We start from the raw sequence: 16,514 nt of genomic DNA, 5'->3' as shown, positions 1-16,514 counted from the left end.
CTTTTTCTTTTTTTAAGTATAAAATTTTTCTCGTAGCCTTTTTCCTCACAGCTTTTCCCAGTGTTCCTAGAAACTGAAGCTCAGAAACATAATATGATGTATTCCTGTCAGGATCCAACAGGGGCAGGTGGACTCCGGTTTTTGTACTTGGTGCTTGTTCTGTCAGCAGTAATCTGAGATTCCCTGGTGCCCGCCTTCATCTCGGGGTCACGGTTTCATTAAACATGGGCAGTAAGTCTTTTTGCCTTTGCTTAGGAAATCCAAGAGACGAGGAGTATGACGTTCCCTGTTAGAAAGGCTGAATGGAGAAGTAAAAACAGCTTTGAACCATGATGTAGGAGACACAATCTCAAGGCCTGCATTTAATTGTATTACTTGCTTAAGCTCATGATTGTTAAGGAATCCGGAAGCACAAAACAGTTTGTCAGGAGCTACTAAGTAGGTTTTTCTGTGAATCCAGTTAGAGTGCTTGTAAAGTACTTTGAAAAGTGTAGTGTGGTGTATACATAAATGCTTTCATTTTGATTAAGAGTAAAATTGGTCCTAACATTTTTACCTTATTTCCTAAATTAATATGAAATCTGAACCATTTGCATTTACTTTTGTATTATTTTTTTATCTGATTATTTCTAACATATTTTAGACTGTTTTGCTATTTTATTTTACTGTTTACCTAAAATTGCAATCTAATGATAATATTGTACAAATAAAAAGGCAAAACGACACTCATTTTTAGAATCATTCTTTTTGATGAAAATTTCATACTTAGTATGAGCAGCCTATCTACTGTAATTGTGTGGGTATAAATGTATTTTGCTAGTATTTTTCTCTTTTTTGGTCCTTTTCGTGTAATAGCATTAGGTCTAGGGTAGGAGGTTTAGATTTATTCTGATTTTCTATTATAGTATATTCATATTTTCTTAACTGATAAAGTGTTCTGTGCAAACTGCATAAAATGGTAATAAGTAACCAAATAGTCAGATAAATAGCTAGTTATTGCACAAAGTTTTATGGTCTCATTACAAGTTTATCTTTACTGTTAAAGTCCATCTAAAATGTGTGATTGTATTAGAAACATGGACTTATGCCCATTTTAACATTCTTGTTATTTATAATTTCTTCAAAATAGGTGCTGGTAGCATTATATTTTTCAATCTATACATCACAGTATACAAGTTTAGTGATATTTTGCTATGGTAAGGTATTTCAAATTTCAATGTGTAGAGCATATTTCATTTATCATACCCATTTGATTTTTGCTTCCCACAAGTATTTTTAATAAACACTTCAGTTTATCTGTGAATTATCAGACCCAGAGAGGTTAAATGATTTGCCCTACGTAGTCGTGATTAATAAGAAGCAGATCCAGATTGAGAATTTAAAGCTTTTTCCTATGCATTACTCTTTCCATTTTCATTGATTCGTGGACCTACAGTTATTAATGGAGTGGTAGAAAGAAGGACAATACAAATTTGGTTTTAGTATCGTGTTTCCCCAAAAATAAGACCTACCCTGAAAATAAACCAGTTAATTAAGATCGTCAGCTAGATGGATGCATTTAGTACGTTATGACGATGTTCCAGAAGATGACATGACTGTATTTGAATAAATGTAGATTGTTGTACATGAAAAAATAAGACATCCCCTGAAAATATGCCCTAATGCATATTTTGGAGCAAAAATTAATATAAGACCCGGTCTTATTTTCAGGGAAACACGGTATGTGTATTTTAACTAATTTAAATATTAAGAAAAGTATGTGTTTTGGTAATTGGTTAACAAAATTAACTGTCAAAAATTTAGCTGACTTCAGAGAATGTTTGAATAATGCTTACATAATTCTTAGTAATGAGTGCCAGACATTGTTCTAGGCATTATATATATAATCTTGATTAATATCTGTAATAGCTCACTTAATGATACTGTTATTTGCATTTTACAAACCCAGGTACGGAAATGTTAAGTGCTTTACCCAGGGTCACATAGCTAGAAAGTGAAAGAGCCAGGAATTAAACCAAAGCTGTCTGGCTCTAGGGACCATGCATTTGACCATTATATAAACTGACTCAATGGAGCACACTAGAGGAAGTTGTAATGTCAGTAAAGGTGTGGTAATAAATTAAAAGTATGTTGCTCCTGTGAGAAAATTGAGTATAAATTTCCCCCTGGGTGTAATTTTCAAATAATTTGTAACTGTTATTTTCCCAATGATACGGTCAATTGATACGCATTTATTGGCTTTCTGTTGTGTTAGGCCATGTGCTAAGTTTTACATGAATCGTCTCATTTAGTGTGCAGTCATTCTAAGGGAAACATCTAGGATCACTAAAATGTAAGTTCCATTAGGGCAGGAATCTTGTCTCCAGTGCCTAGAATAGTGTCCAAGACGTTGGAGGTGCTCAGTAAATATTTCTGAACAAATGAACTGGACAATAACCGAGACTTAGAGAAGAATGTAGAGCGTGTGCGTGGTCATGTATATATAAAAAGTGGCAGTCAGGCTGTAAGCCTGGGTATGTGTCGTCAAAGGCTGGGTCCCACTGTGGTTTTGCTCTTGGGCAGATGGATGTGGAGTTAATCCTGTAAGCAGGGATGGGGGCACGGGAAGATTCTGAGAGGGAATTGGTGTGATAAAAGCAGTTTTGGGAATGTACTTCTCTCAGACTTGTGTTTTCAAATTAAAGAGATGAGTGTTGGGGACAAGTCAAACCATTGGCGTCAGTCTGGTATGGAAGCAGTGAAGTTGGACTAATATAGTGTTAGTGAGAACACGAGCCAGTTTCAAAGGTGGCACTGTCAGCTTGTGCTGGTTTAATTTGGGCAGAAATTGGAGGTGTGACGTAATTAGGAGGTTTTGAATATAGGTACCTGAATAGAAAATAGATTGCTAGAAATAGGGAACTCAGTAACTGAAACAGGGATATCGGGAGAAGTCATTTTTCTTCTCTTAAGGGATACATAAGATTTGTTTCATTTTTGAGATATACTGATACTATTTATATTGTATCGCAGATGATAGCAGCAGCCAAGTGAGCAAGTAATTGAAGATAATACCACTAAAGTTTGTTTTTTTTGGGGGGGGGAGATAGGAAAAAATATCCTGCAGAAAGGAAAAAATATTACTATTTCTTAATTTTTAAAATGTTTGGTGGTAATCACAATACTTAATTGAACAATTCTGCTTGCCCCCCGCAAAATAGCCAAACCATCGAGCATATTATTAAACTAGTGGAACAACATGGCAGTGATATCTGGTGGACTCTTCCCCCTGAGCAGCTCCTTCCAAAAGAAGTCTTATCTCAGGTCAGTTTCTACTTGTATTTAACAGCCTTTGTGTGCGTTGTATGACCTACTAATGACAGATGGGATTCTTGGGAGTTAAAGTAATTACATGATCATGTACAGTTAATGAGTTTTTTCACCATACATGAGAACCAGTGCAGTTTGGGAGCAGACACTTTGTTTAGCTAGAGAAGCCTAGTAGTTAATGTAGCAGTGGAGTGTGAGGGTTATTTGTTCTCATTGAGGGACAAAATTTTAACTGACTTGGTTCACTAAGTAGGTACAGTCGTGACTCTGAGAGAACAGTGCATACTAACTCACATGGGTACGTCAGGACTTGGTGGGATCTGAATTAGAGTTAACCAGTCGTATCAAACACCAAAAAATCCATACTGGAAGATAATTTGAAGCAAATAAACAGTTTATATTTACACTAAGAAATGTGTAATGAATCATAAAGTGGCTACAGTCATGTCTGCATGTAAATGAGTCCATCGTACTTAATTGTGAAATATTTTTACATGTTTTACAATTTACCTTAAAATGTGAATTTAATGGTTGTAAGTATTTCATTTCCTCAAGACTTTTTGGGTATTTATTGTGTGCATCTCACATAATTAAAATGCTTTTACATGGTCTTACTAGGTCGGTGGTCCTGACGCCTTGGAGTACGTGCCCGGTCAGGATATTTTGGACATCTGGTTTGATAGTGGAACTTCATGGTCTCACATTCTTCCAGGTAATTTTAAATAATAGTTTATTTACCAGTTAAGCAGTTTTGGAAATACATGACGTTACTTAGAAAAAACCTACACTCAATTTTTTTTTTGGCTTTATTTGGAAGACCTCTTGCTCTAATGTAACTGGACCTTTGCAGATCATTTAGTCCAATGATTTCTAAACTTTTGTTTTTCCAAATGAAATTTTATATAGAACCACAATACATTAGATAAAAGTGGGACTGTTCTCCCTCCTCTTAACCTCCTTGGCCCACCTGGCAACCTCAAGGCACCCAGTTCTATAAAACAAAGTTTGGAATCACTGAACTAATTTGACCCCTAGCATTTTTCAGAAGAGGAAATGAGATTGAATTAAAATAGATGATGGCAAAATAGGTGATGGTCACATAATTTAGTGTCAGACCAGAACTCAGGTACCCTGATTTTCAGTTCTTCTTCCATACTGCATTGCCTTTTCACAGCCCTCTCCCGCCGGGTACAAGACAACTGACTAATACTATACTTACCCATCGGGTAAGTGTTTGCCTCATTGGCTAAGGGAAAGGAGAGATTCAGCAGGAACTAGAAGGGAGCAGTAGGAGACGGTACATGTGAGGATGTGATTAGATGCTTGAGAAGAAATGTCAGTGAGGATACTGAAAAGTCAGAGGTAAAATGAAGGGTGTGGCTTGTCCTCACCGAGCGTAGAGACAGGGATGAGGTGGCAGGGAAGTAAGGACGGATCAGACAGTTCCTTGCACTGCGACTGAGGGCCGACTTTGGCCCAACAGATCCCATTGGCTCTCTGGAGCAAGAGAATGTGGGGAAAACAGCCTGTCTGTGCAGCTGGCCAGTGTTAAAGGGATTGACAGGGCCTGTCCTCAAGTTCCCTTGAGCTATACTTCTGGTTCTAGGCCTTATGGTTGACAGGACAGCAATATGGTTCCTAGTAGGTAAATATTCCTTTATTTGGGCTTTTTCAGCTTAGAAAATTTGAAAAGCAAAATGCGTGTAAATTCATGTTTCCTTTGCATGACAGCTAAAAATGTACATAATCCATAATGCCCAAATATAAGTTACATATTAATAAAATTTTTACAATTTTTTATGTAATCATTTTCTGAAATACTTCATAAGTTTCGCCCACAGAATTTAAGAGAAAATGTTAAGTACTTTGTTTGCTTAAATTATACTGAAAATGTGGGCAAATAACACTACGTAAGATACTGAAGGTAGTTTATGTAGTGTTATAAACAGGAAGAGTTACCTACGACCACCTTCATGGGGCAGCATCCTGAATTTCAAGAGGATACCGTATGTGAAATAGTGCTTGTGCAGTATATTTCAGAGTTCATTCACTGCGCCGGCCTCGGTGAGAACTGCTGCTAGTAGCATTGTTGCTTTTTAAGTGCAGCAGTGCAAGTTATGCTTGGAGCCATGGACTGGATTAAGCTGCACGGAAAGTGTCCATAAAACTGATCTGTGCCGCTGTCCATGGTACCGGTAGAGTTTAGTCTACTCACTCTGTTTCTGGTTTGTGATATTCTTAACCAAATATTTGACTGTGACAGAAATAATTTATTAAATACAATTTAGTGGTAAAAATGTACCTGATTAGTAAATCATTTTTTCTTCCCGGTCATATTTAGGTAATTAATTCAAAGAAAGAAAATGTGTTTAATTTAAACATGTCTGTTGCATGCATAGGAGGCTGCCAGAACATAAATAAACTACCGTTATTGGTAATACATAAACCCAATTTTAGACTGTAGTTTTGACTGTTTCATTCCTACTCTTCGTCAAACCGTTGTTTTCCTATTTTAATTAAATTTCTGTAATTTTTAATACTTTTTGAGGTACTGATCAAAGAGCAGACTTGTACTTGGAAGGAAAAGACCAGCTTGGCGGTTGGTTTCAGTCATCGTTATTAACAAGTGTGGCAGCAAGGAAAAAAGCGCCTTTTAAGTAAGTATTACTTAACAAGTCAGCACCCCTGGAGTACTTGGAAGTACTTGGAGTACTTCTGCTGGGTACCAGCCAGTGTGTGAAGCCCTGTGCTGAATGGTATATAGAGAGGGTGCCAAAAAAAATGTATATACATTTTAAGAAAGGAAAAAAAACTATTAAAATTGTAATACTCAATATATACTGATAACAAGATGAATACAAGTCATGTGTATACATTTTTTTGGCACCTCCCCCCCCCCATCCCCCGTATAGGGTAAGACACCACCTTCAATTAGCTTAGTCTCCAGTCTCATGAGAGAAATGAGTTTGAAGTAGAAAAAGGAGAAAATACAGACAAGTTTTGTCACTGATACAGATCACAGCTCCTTGAAGGAGTAAAATCAGCATGACTGGAGTGGTGAGAACCTGTGGAGAACCAGGTGGTGAATGAATGTGGTTAAGACTCCACACAGAGGGACCACAGGAGGAGGTTCTAGGGTGGCTAAACCTGAGCGCAGTTGTCCTCATTGGAATGTCCACAGTGGCTAATGAATGAACATTCCTTCAGTGAATTTTATAAATTAGGGATTCTTATTTAGTTACAGAAATTGCTTTTCCTTGTATTTTTTAAAGGTTCTAGTGAGAAAGAGTCTTAAAGAGCTTAAGATTTTTGCAATCTTACAATGAAAACCCATTTCAGAATAATTTAAATGTTTGTCTCTTGTATAACATGCTTTTATAACCCAATAGAGCAGCAGATACATTTTTCTCTTGACTTGTCTTTTCGAAGGTAAGTTGAGGTGATAATCTGCTCTTTTCAAGGCATACTTTTTCCTGGTTAGTTTTAATGATCAAAATCAGTGCATAATGCTCAGGAAATACTTGTTTAATAAAGGTAAACATCAAAAATTTTCCTGTGCATTAGCACGTAGCTTACTATTTAACATGCATGATAAATTAGCTGCCGAGAATTAAACTTTCAAGAAAAGCTTTCATACATAATCTGTCAAATATCCTATTTTTGTGTCAAATAAGATACTCTTTTTAAGCTGTAATTCATCTTCAAAAATATCATTATGATTGTGTTTATTATTCTAATAGCCGATTTATCTTCTTAGGACAGTGGTGGTTCATGGATTTACCCTTGGAGAAAAGGGAGAAAAGATGTCCAAGTCTCTTGGGAACGTCATTGATCCTGACATTGTCATCAACGGAGGACAAGTAGGTGCTTCTCTAATAACATTTATATTTTTGTTTTAAGGCTCTTAAGTTGGCAGCTAAATACCTTTCATGTAGTTCCTTTCATGTGAAAAATCTTGTACGAATAGCAGATGCATTACCATGTTTTAAAACTAGACTCTCAAATAATATATGATTTTAATGAAAAAGGGAAGGGCCGGGATGGTGGCCCTTCTGACTCATTTCAGGTCTGAATCTTCAGTTGGGTCCTGAATCATTCTACCCCTTTTGTAACTGCCTGAGCTTTAAAAGTTTGTAAACTGTAATGTTACAGTTAAAAGGAAATGGTATAAGAAAAAAATGAGATTGCAACTTCTAAATGCATGTTTCATTTTTCTTGGAAATTACACACCATTAATGAACATCAATTGTGGGGTTGCTGATCATTTGGTTTATTTTGCAGTTTTTAGAAATCACTTGTCTCTTACTTTACTCCTTTGGCTTTTTACTGCCCTCCTAACGCCCAGCAACCATTTCTTTGTTTAGAGAGTTGCTAGGGAATACTGAAAGGGAAAAGCAGCCCTTCCTATTCGCCTCCCCCATCATGGGGACCTCAGGGCGCTGCTCTGTGTCTGACCACCGGCTCTGATAGGTAGATGGACACTCATGTGACCAGGGAGGAGCCTGGTGTTAGCATCTGCACAGTGAACAGATTGGAGAGACCACTCTTCTTTTATTCCCAGCGTTGTTTTTTAGACGCAGTTTGGTTTCTGAGATCATAGCCCTTCATTACAGTGCAGGTATTCAGTATTTATGCTCGTATTGTGCACACACATTCCTCAGTAGGAAATTGGTTCACCTACTGGAACTGAAAGCCATTTGTATGTTTATTTTTTCCCCCTCAATGGAAAGGATCAAACCACAGAGCCTCCTTATGGTGCCGATGTCCTTCGCTGGTGGGTGGCCGAGTCCAATGTTTTCACTGAAGTGACAATTAGTCCATCTGTCCTTAGTGCTGCCAGAGATGATATCAGCAAGGTCAGAGCCCTCATTCTTCCTATTTCTCAATGAAAAGTTTATTATGTCATTGTTTCAGGAAAGGGCACATTTTGTTGGCAATGAAAATGAGTTCTACACATGTTGTGAGCATTTAAAAACATCCTCTATTATTTGTTTAAAAAATTAGTAATACTAATAATTTTATATACTGTCTTTTTATATTTTAGTAAAATATATAGCCAGTGTATCTTTTGTTTTACCTGTGAGGCAGGTGAACACATTTTAACCTTCCCATATGAACAGATAAGGCCACTGAAAGGTGACTTGCCCTAAGGTTATAAAGAAATAGAATGAAAATTCAGTCTTTATGTGTAAAGTCCAGTGATTGTTTGTTTTCTGTTTTTCTTTTTTCTTTTTTTGCATTTGTAGTCTTACTTAGGAATGTTTAAAAAGTATTCCAAAAAAAAAAAAGTATTCCATTAAGAAAGTAACATGAGTTGGATAAAACTTACAGAGAAATACTTTTTCAGTAAGAACTGAAGGCATCATCAATTTCTTTGACTGCATTTTTTTCCCCCAATAGCTTAGGAATACACTCCGCTTTCTTTTGGGAAATGTGGCTGGTTTCAACCCAGAGACAGATGCCATCCCTGTAAACAATATGTACGTCATAGACCAGTACATGCTACACCTACTGCAGGACTTGGCAAACAAGGTCAGTGTGAATTAATGAGCTTTTGGAAAATGGAAATATCAGCACTGTTGTAGGTTGAAATTGGAGTTGCATGTAAATGGACCAACCCTTGCTAGAAATTGTAACTATAGCACTGAAAGAAGTTAGACTTGCTAAATTCCACATATTCCTAGGTTGACCTTAGGTATAAGTCTTAGGACTTCTTTCTTAGTTTCTCAGAAAACTAGAGAAGTACCTCATGGGAACGATAGGCCCAGACTTCTCCTCAAACCATATTTTTCTCTCAAAATCAGCTTTGTTTCTCCGACAGAATGGAATAAAGTAGAATTGTACTTCACCTGCAGATGTACCCCTGAAAGCATAGAAAGAGTATTCCTGTGTGTGTCCTAAGTTATTTTCTCATTTACATGTGAACACAACTTTGTGTTTTCTCAAAAACTGGAAATGTGGTTGCTTCCACATACTCTGTCAGAGGCATGCGTGCAGATTTTTGCCCAAGTTTACTTTTCAGGCATAAATGAAGAAACATTGGTAACCTCTTCACTGTTTTGAAGTGGTGTGATTTCATCATTGAAAACCTGACCCTTTCCTTTGATGAGGGTTGTTTTAAAGTTTCCAGAGTTGAATGTACTTTTCTGAGGGTAGTCGAATTTGTGATCCAGGATGTTTGGAGACCCCCAAGAGCTCTTGCTTATCACCTGTTTTGTATTTGTCCACTTTTGAAACATACTTTCGAAAGGAACATATTTTGTTTACAATAACTTGCATTTCCATTTGCTTACCCAGCTTCCAAATATTTTTGGCTTTGTTTCCTAGATTACCGATTCATATAAACAGTACGATTTTGGAAAAGTTGTTCGGCTATTACGAGCCTTTTACACCAGAGAACTGTCTAACTTTTATTTCAGCATAATCAAAGATAGGTATGTATGACTGAATACTAAAATACTTAACAAATATTTCTTGAGTGTCTCCTCTGCTTGGCAAATGGTGAGCAAGCTGGGCAGCATGGTGCAGTTAAGAAGATTCTAGAGCCAGGCCTGATTATGAATTTTCGTTCTGCCACTTACTGTTTATCTGTAAAGTAGTGATGTTAATTTAACATCGTCTCATAATGTGGTTACGAGAATGAAGAGCGATAAGTAATGTGCTTAATGCTGCATTTTATAAAGTAAGTGCTCAGGAAGTAATAGCAGCTAATATGAGGTAATGAACATAGTAGTTCTTTTCAGGAGTTTGTAAGTCTTAAGGGGCACAAAGACAGCCTTGTAGGGGTGGGAAGTCACATTTTAAATACCACCAACTAATTTATCAGTTGTCTTTAATGTACTAGTCTAGACTCTGGCTATTTTCTGAAAAACGGAATTAGACATTACTACGTAGCTGAGTTTTTTGAGGGCATACCTGGAAGGAATAAAGTATAATCGAGGATGTTATTAAAAATTGTTGATAGAGTATCTTATTCTTTAATTAGATTAGATCCACAGACTAGCCACTGTAAGACTAAGCTCAGCGCTGAAACAGCACTTGTCTTGGCAGTCAGAATATACAAAGTGTTGTCAACTGCTGAATTTGTTCTTGTTCAGGCTTTATTGTGAAAATGCACATGATCCTAAACGACGCTCTTGTCAGACTGCGTTGGCTGAAATTTTGGATGTAATAGTGCGTTCTTTTGCTCCCATTCTTCCTCACTTGGCTGAAGAGGTATTCCAGCACATCCCTTATATTAAAGGTAAGGAACACTTGATTTGTTCTCTGCATGAGAAAGGCCCCTGTTGAGGGTGCAACTTCTAGTTGTATCTGTTAGGGGCACTTACTCATCCACAATGATTTACAGCATGGTGTGTCTTAGTCACGTCGTAGTTTCTGTACGTACTTGTAGAGGAGTAGGATGAACTCCTGAATGGCTTTCAAGCCACCTTGAAATGCTTTCTGAGATGTATTAGCAGCTTGACTATATTGAGATATCCCTTTTTCTTAAATATTTTTGTAAAGTCAGAAATATATTAAGTTTTATTAAAACAAAGTATCATGCCTTTTAGTAATTACTTTTATAATAGTCCCCCCCGCCCCGCCCAATTGTATTGAGCTTATAGAAAATCAGAAACTATAGAAAAGTCACTTACCTCACTACCCAAAGACAGCTGTTAATATTGGGACATTTCTGTTTCATTTTCTTCATCTTTTTCTTCTTTGAGCGCTTACTATATATTTTATCCTTTCTTTAAGTAACAAAATTATTTCCACATATTCACGTAAATGTCTGGCACGTATTTAGATGGCTTCACAATATTTCATCCCACGATTACCTTAACTAGTAATTCTCATTTCCCATGAACAGTAACTGGTCAATGGTTAGAGGTTTAGAACCTCTGTCAATTCGCGTTTGTTTTTTAAGAGCCCAAGAGTGTTTTTCGTACTGGGTGGATTAATACAAGTTCGATCTGGAAGAAGCCTGGGCTGGAGGAAGCCATAGAGAGCGCGTGCACCATGAGAGATGCGTTCCTGGGGAGCGTCCCTGGCAAAAATGCAGCCGAGTACCAGGTTACCATCGTCATCGAGCCGGGGCTGCTCTTTGAGATAATAGAGGTAGGCCTTCGTTTGGACCTTTCGCAATCGTATTAGTATCATAGTTTCTCCTGAAATTCTGTTTTTTTTAAAAATTTCTGTATAAATAAGATTTTTTTTTTCATTAAAGAATTAGGAATTAGGATTTATATCTTCTAATCCTGATACATCACTGATTCTTTGCTTCCTTTTCCTTCTCTTACCAGACATTTACTCTGTTGCTACGTTATAAGCTGGGACAGGGCAGGTGTAATAGTTTTATTTGAAATGGACGGCAGTTTAGAATATACAAAAATGGGCAGTCTTGTGTTAAGGGTCTGGTTGGCTGAGCGTTTCGTCCACCTGGACTAGATCAAAACGAGTCAAGGAAAGATCTGGAAAAAACTCATTTGCTCCAGCAGATATGCTCATATCTCAAAGCAATCATCTATTTTTATTTCCCAAGGGCTGTCAGAAGTTTCTTCTTGGGATTCTTAGGAGTTGATTGCCCCGAGTGGCTTAGAGCTTAACGTATTGACTCAAGATTTTTCTCTAGTTGTAATGCTTCAGAGAACTGGCAATGAATATATTTGACAGTTTTACTGGTACCATAGTTTTCTAAAAAATGACCATCTCCTTTGGTTGGTAAGCTCAATTAAAATTTTTAATATTGTTACTAATCAAGATTTGAGGCTCGAAATAGCAAGTATATATGAAATTGTTAATCTGGTAACAGAATTTCGATGATATAGTCACATTTTAAAATGTATGGCTGGGAAGTTCTGACTCCATTTTATGAGGAAACGAGCATCGAAGCTATGACCTGGCTCAAGCCCCACAGCCAGTGCTGTACATGTCATGTTTCCTTTGACTTCATTAGCTCTGAGTAATAAGCTGAAAGAATACAGCTCATTTAGATCATTTATACTAGGAAAAAACTTTGAATGTGAATATATTTTCCTTAGGAATTACACTAGGTAGCTGTCAGATGGAGTCCTGGTTCTGTCAACTACTAATTGCATTTGTTAAAACGAAAGTAATCTCTTTGAATCTGTTTTCTCAGGAGCTTTTTGAAAAAAGGAATGTCTGTATTACGTAGTTCACAAACTCATTTTAAAAATTACAGTGAAAAATGTCAAAGTGCTTCTCGAACAGCTGCTTCAGTGTCCTTCTGGAGTTCCGAGCGTTTTTCAGATAGCCCTCATTGGTCTACGTTGCCAAAAGCAGGTCCTTGTGTAGCGGGCATCTTAACCCCTCCAATGTAGGAAGCATGATACTAGGAGAAACTGAGGGCTTTGACCGGCCTGGGCTACAGCTCCACACTTACTGGATGAAAAGTTGGGCAAGTTGCCCTCTCTGAGCCTGTTTCTTCACTTGTAAATGGGAATAATTACCACCATGTAGGTGTTTTGTGATGATTGGAAATAATGAGCATTTAGCATCTAGCAAAGTGAAGTGCTAGCATAGAGTGTATTCTCCATAAAGTTTTTAGTTAAAACCTTTCATACTAGTAAGAACTGATGTCTTTTCATAGTATTAGCATCAGGAGGTAATGGTACCAAGGGGTTTCTCACTAAACACAAGAATTTACTGTCAGTAACCTCAGTTTATGGTCAAAATGTAACTTAGTAACTTGCACATGCCTCCTCTCAGATGCTACAAACGGAGGAGACTTCCAGCACCTCTCAGCTGAATGAATTGATGATGGCTTCCCAGACAACCCTACTATCTCAGGAACCACGCGAGATGGCTGCAGATGTGACTGAGCTGAAAGGGACATTCCTAATCAATTTAGAAGGTAAGAGAGTAACAAGTGGCAGCTGGAGAACTGAATGATGATGGTAGGTCATCTCCAACTTCCCAGGGGACTACATGTATTCTAAAGGCAGATACACACTTGGACTACACCTTTCCGTGGAAACGAAGTAAACAGTGGCCAAGTTTAAAAAGTGTCCTACCCGCTGGTCTGGGGAACACAGGGCTGGGGTAGAAGAGGGAGTTTTCCTTCCTGTGCCGTGAATAAGTAGTAAAGATTCTGGCTTACCTGGCTTGTCAAATGTTAATGTACATTCTTTGGGCAACAACTAGACAATAATTTACTTTCTTTACTATGTGTTATCAGTCTGAGTTCTGAAAGGATCAACAGGGCAGGAAGTTGTTTCCTTTTGTCCAGACCAAAAAGTCTTAAGTGCAACTGTCACTATAATTTGGCTCTTTTTAAAATTCTTAAGTCTGTAGCTGGAAAGAGAGTACTTTATCAGAACTATACCTGGACGAAGCGCTAGAAGGCCTGCTCTGCCCGAGCTAGGTACAAAACTGAGTGACTTGGGGGGAAATCAGCTAACCTCTCAGGGCCTCAGGTTCCTCAGCTTTCCTCCCTTGTCAAGTTGTGTGATTCCGTTGTCTTGGCTACTCACGCCATGTGACAAGCTTTACCAAGGCAGGAAGGAGCAAGCTTGAAAAGGAGCACCTGGAAAACCAATGAAGACACAGTGATATGACTGATACTCCTCGTGTGTTTTTCTTGCACAGGTGGTGATATTCGTGAAGAGTCTTCTTATAAAGTACTCGTCATGCCAACTACCAAAGAAAAATGCCCTCGTTGTTGGAAGTACACGGCTGAGTCCTCAGACACACTCTGCCCCCGATGCACGGAAGTTGTTGATGGAAAGTAGGACCTCTCTGCTGTTGACAGCTGTCCGAGTGAGACCCCCGACAGTACAGATGAGCTTAGATGGATGGTTTACAACGTTGGAAAGAAATCCATGGTTTAGTTAATGAGTGGAAGAGGAAATGCTGCAGGATGAGAGTCAAAGTAAGAATTCTAAGATTTTCCTGTAACTAACTACAGAATAATGTGTATATGTACATGCAGACATGCCCATATGCAGAGGGATTGATACATCCGTGATAGACGCATTCAGAACAGACACTGAATGTGCTTGCCTTCCAATGTGGCTGAGCAGAAAATGTTTTATATTTTATACATCTGTTGGACTCAGTATTTAAGTTCTGTAACGTTTAAAAATAAAGGCATTCTAGAAAATTACTGAGTGATGTTGGTGCAGAAGTTATTATCAAGTGAAAAAAATGTTTTGATTGGGAACGGCAGGGGTGTGTTTCCTTTGAGAGATGAAAAGAATAATTTCATTCTGCCTTACTAGCAAACACCAGCCTTTCTGGAATAGCTAGTTTGGCTGCATTACAAAGAAAAACATCACCAAATCTGTTATTCTCATATGATAGGGAAAAAAAATCTTAATAGTATGTACTTAATTTAGGAATGTTAAGGAAACAACATGAAAGCTGAAAATTTATTTCACTATTATACATCAGTTCACAACAATGAACAGACACGGAAACCAGCAGTATATACAGAATTTCACTACTTACAGTACATTACACGAGATAAATAGAGCATTTTACAAACAACTGAGTGTTGGGTTAAAATCATTCTAGAGATGACTGATTCAATTCAGCAGAAAACTGTCAGGGTGAGAGAGGGCTTTCCCTGTTGCCATCGAGTACTTCAAAAATACTTGTCTCTTAAGAATTAAATGAATTGCAGCAACTTCTAAGTGAACATTAAATTTCCTGTACACTTAGTATTAGTAAATCTAGGTTTTCTGTGATTTTAAATTGCAGTTAATCGTGTTTGTTTTGTTTTTTTTAAGAAACCAATTTAAATATAACAGCGTTTACTTTGACCTTAGATGAATTTCTGCTGGTGGAGGGTCTTGCCTTCCATCTGTAAAAAACTCAACGCCTGAGTGCAGTCAGTGAAGCACAGTAAAGCGAGGTCTGCCTTCCTGCACACAGCTATGTGTTCTCTTCTATCAGATTTATTTTAAAAGCCCTGGATGAAACAGTAAAATACTTAACTGCTCTTCTTAACCATACAACTCAGAATTCAATTTTAAAATTCTGAATGGTAAATTTCAGGATTACAAAGCTAACTACAGACTCAATGATTTATTAGGGGGATCTATGTGCCACTATTTCAGCTTATTAATATTCTCAGCAATGCCCACATTTGATTGTGTTCTACCAGAATAAGTTTAACCAGTTTTATTATCTCAAATGCTAAGTAGGTTCTCCTCCCTCCAAATGATAATGGAATCAAAGTGAAGGTTTAATCTCTAAAAATGCTATAATTCCAAGTTTTCTTTAACCAGCCTCCAAAATTTGTAACTATCTTCTGAATATTTAGAAAAATCACAGGAAGAACTAATCCTTCAGAATACATCCAACCAGTGCCTATAAAGCTAGAGCTGTTTATGAGAACTCATGGATGTGTCTGGATGGGGTAGTGGAGATCCAAGCAGAGGCCGAGAGGCTGGACTAGCTAAGCTCCTTTCCACACTGTACACAGCGTGGGTCTCCATCAGACTTACATGCCCCTCATCCCAAACACTCAAGACAGCCTAACAACGTCTTTCTCAAGATTCTAAATTAAACAGGAAGTTCTTATTTGAATGTGATCTTTTAGTTAAAAAGAATCGACATTGGGATACCCTCAAACATCAGACATTTTTTTCTTTATGTCCCTAAAGGCCATATTCAACTTTGTACAGTTGCTAGAGTTGGCTTCTTTCAAGGAAGGAAACGAACTTCTGTATCACAATGAGTTACTATGAATAACAATTGTGATCCATGACTGGTATCAGTAATTGCACTGTATGGCTACATTCCAAAGATATACCACGGTAAATACTTGGTATTTGTAGAGCTCAAAGCACTTGTTAGAGTTGTGGTTAATTTGGTTTTAATCAAATGATTATTCAGCACTTGGACCGCTCTAGGCACTGTCGGGTACCCAGCTGTGAGGTAGGTTTGCTAAAGCTGTCATATCACTGAGCATTTTCTGTCCTGTTCCCAAGAACAGATAACATTCCCGAGTCCCAGACGTAGGCATTTCTAAACACTTGTAGGAAAAATAAAGTTGGACTTAATCTTTTAGCATCTTTGCCCTTTTTAAACATAAGTTTTACAAGATAATACATTTTTACAATGACCTGATGTGGATAGGACTTTGAATCTTGGCAAAAGGCAGATCTTACCTTGTATTGTAATTAATTTTGTTGCGTTGCTCACATCTGATTCTCAATTTTGGCAAGTACGGCAGGTACTTTGGTACTTGACACGGG

General features: G+C 37.6%; 1 protein-coding gene across 2 annotated transcripts in view; it reads left to right on the top strand.

Moving 5' to 3' along the window:
* Positions 1 to 14,416, top strand: part of IARS2 (isoleucyl-tRNA synthetase 2, mitochondrial) — a 31,202-nt gene extending 16,786 nt beyond the window's left edge. For both annotated transcript variants that reach the window (XM_019741812.2, XM_074317013.1), the window contains exons 13-23: positions 3,201 to 3,303; positions 3,928 to 4,021; positions 5,858 to 5,966; positions 7,067 to 7,169; positions 8,040 to 8,165; positions 8,710 to 8,841; positions 9,637 to 9,743; positions 10,407 to 10,552; positions 11,219 to 11,409; positions 13,021 to 13,165; positions 13,900 to 14,416. In XM_019741812.2, the coding sequence (XP_019597371.2) occupies positions 3,201 to 3,303; positions 3,928 to 4,021; positions 5,858 to 5,966; positions 7,067 to 7,169; positions 8,040 to 8,165; positions 8,710 to 8,841; positions 9,637 to 9,743; positions 10,407 to 10,552; positions 11,219 to 11,409; positions 13,021 to 13,165; positions 13,900 to 14,042 (1,399 nt within the window). In that variant the 3' untranslated portion in view covers positions 14,043 to 14,416. The remainder of the gene's footprint in view (positions 1 to 3,200; positions 3,304 to 3,927; positions 4,022 to 5,857; positions 5,967 to 7,066; positions 7,170 to 8,039; positions 8,166 to 8,709; positions 8,842 to 9,636; positions 9,744 to 10,406; positions 10,553 to 11,218; positions 11,410 to 13,020; positions 13,166 to 13,899) is intronic.
* The last annotated feature ends 2,098 nt before the right edge of the window (positions 14,417 to 16,514 follow it).

Source organism: Rhinolophus sinicus, linkage group LG12 (assembly GCF_036562045.2).
Source record: "Rhinolophus sinicus isolate RSC01 linkage group LG12, ASM3656204v1, whole genome shotgun sequence".
Classification (NCBI taxonomy): domain Eukaryota; kingdom Metazoa; phylum Chordata; class Mammalia; order Chiroptera; family Rhinolophidae; genus Rhinolophus; species Rhinolophus sinicus.
Note: the sequence above shows the minus strand (reverse complement) of the source record. Positions and strands in the feature narration are given on the sequence as shown.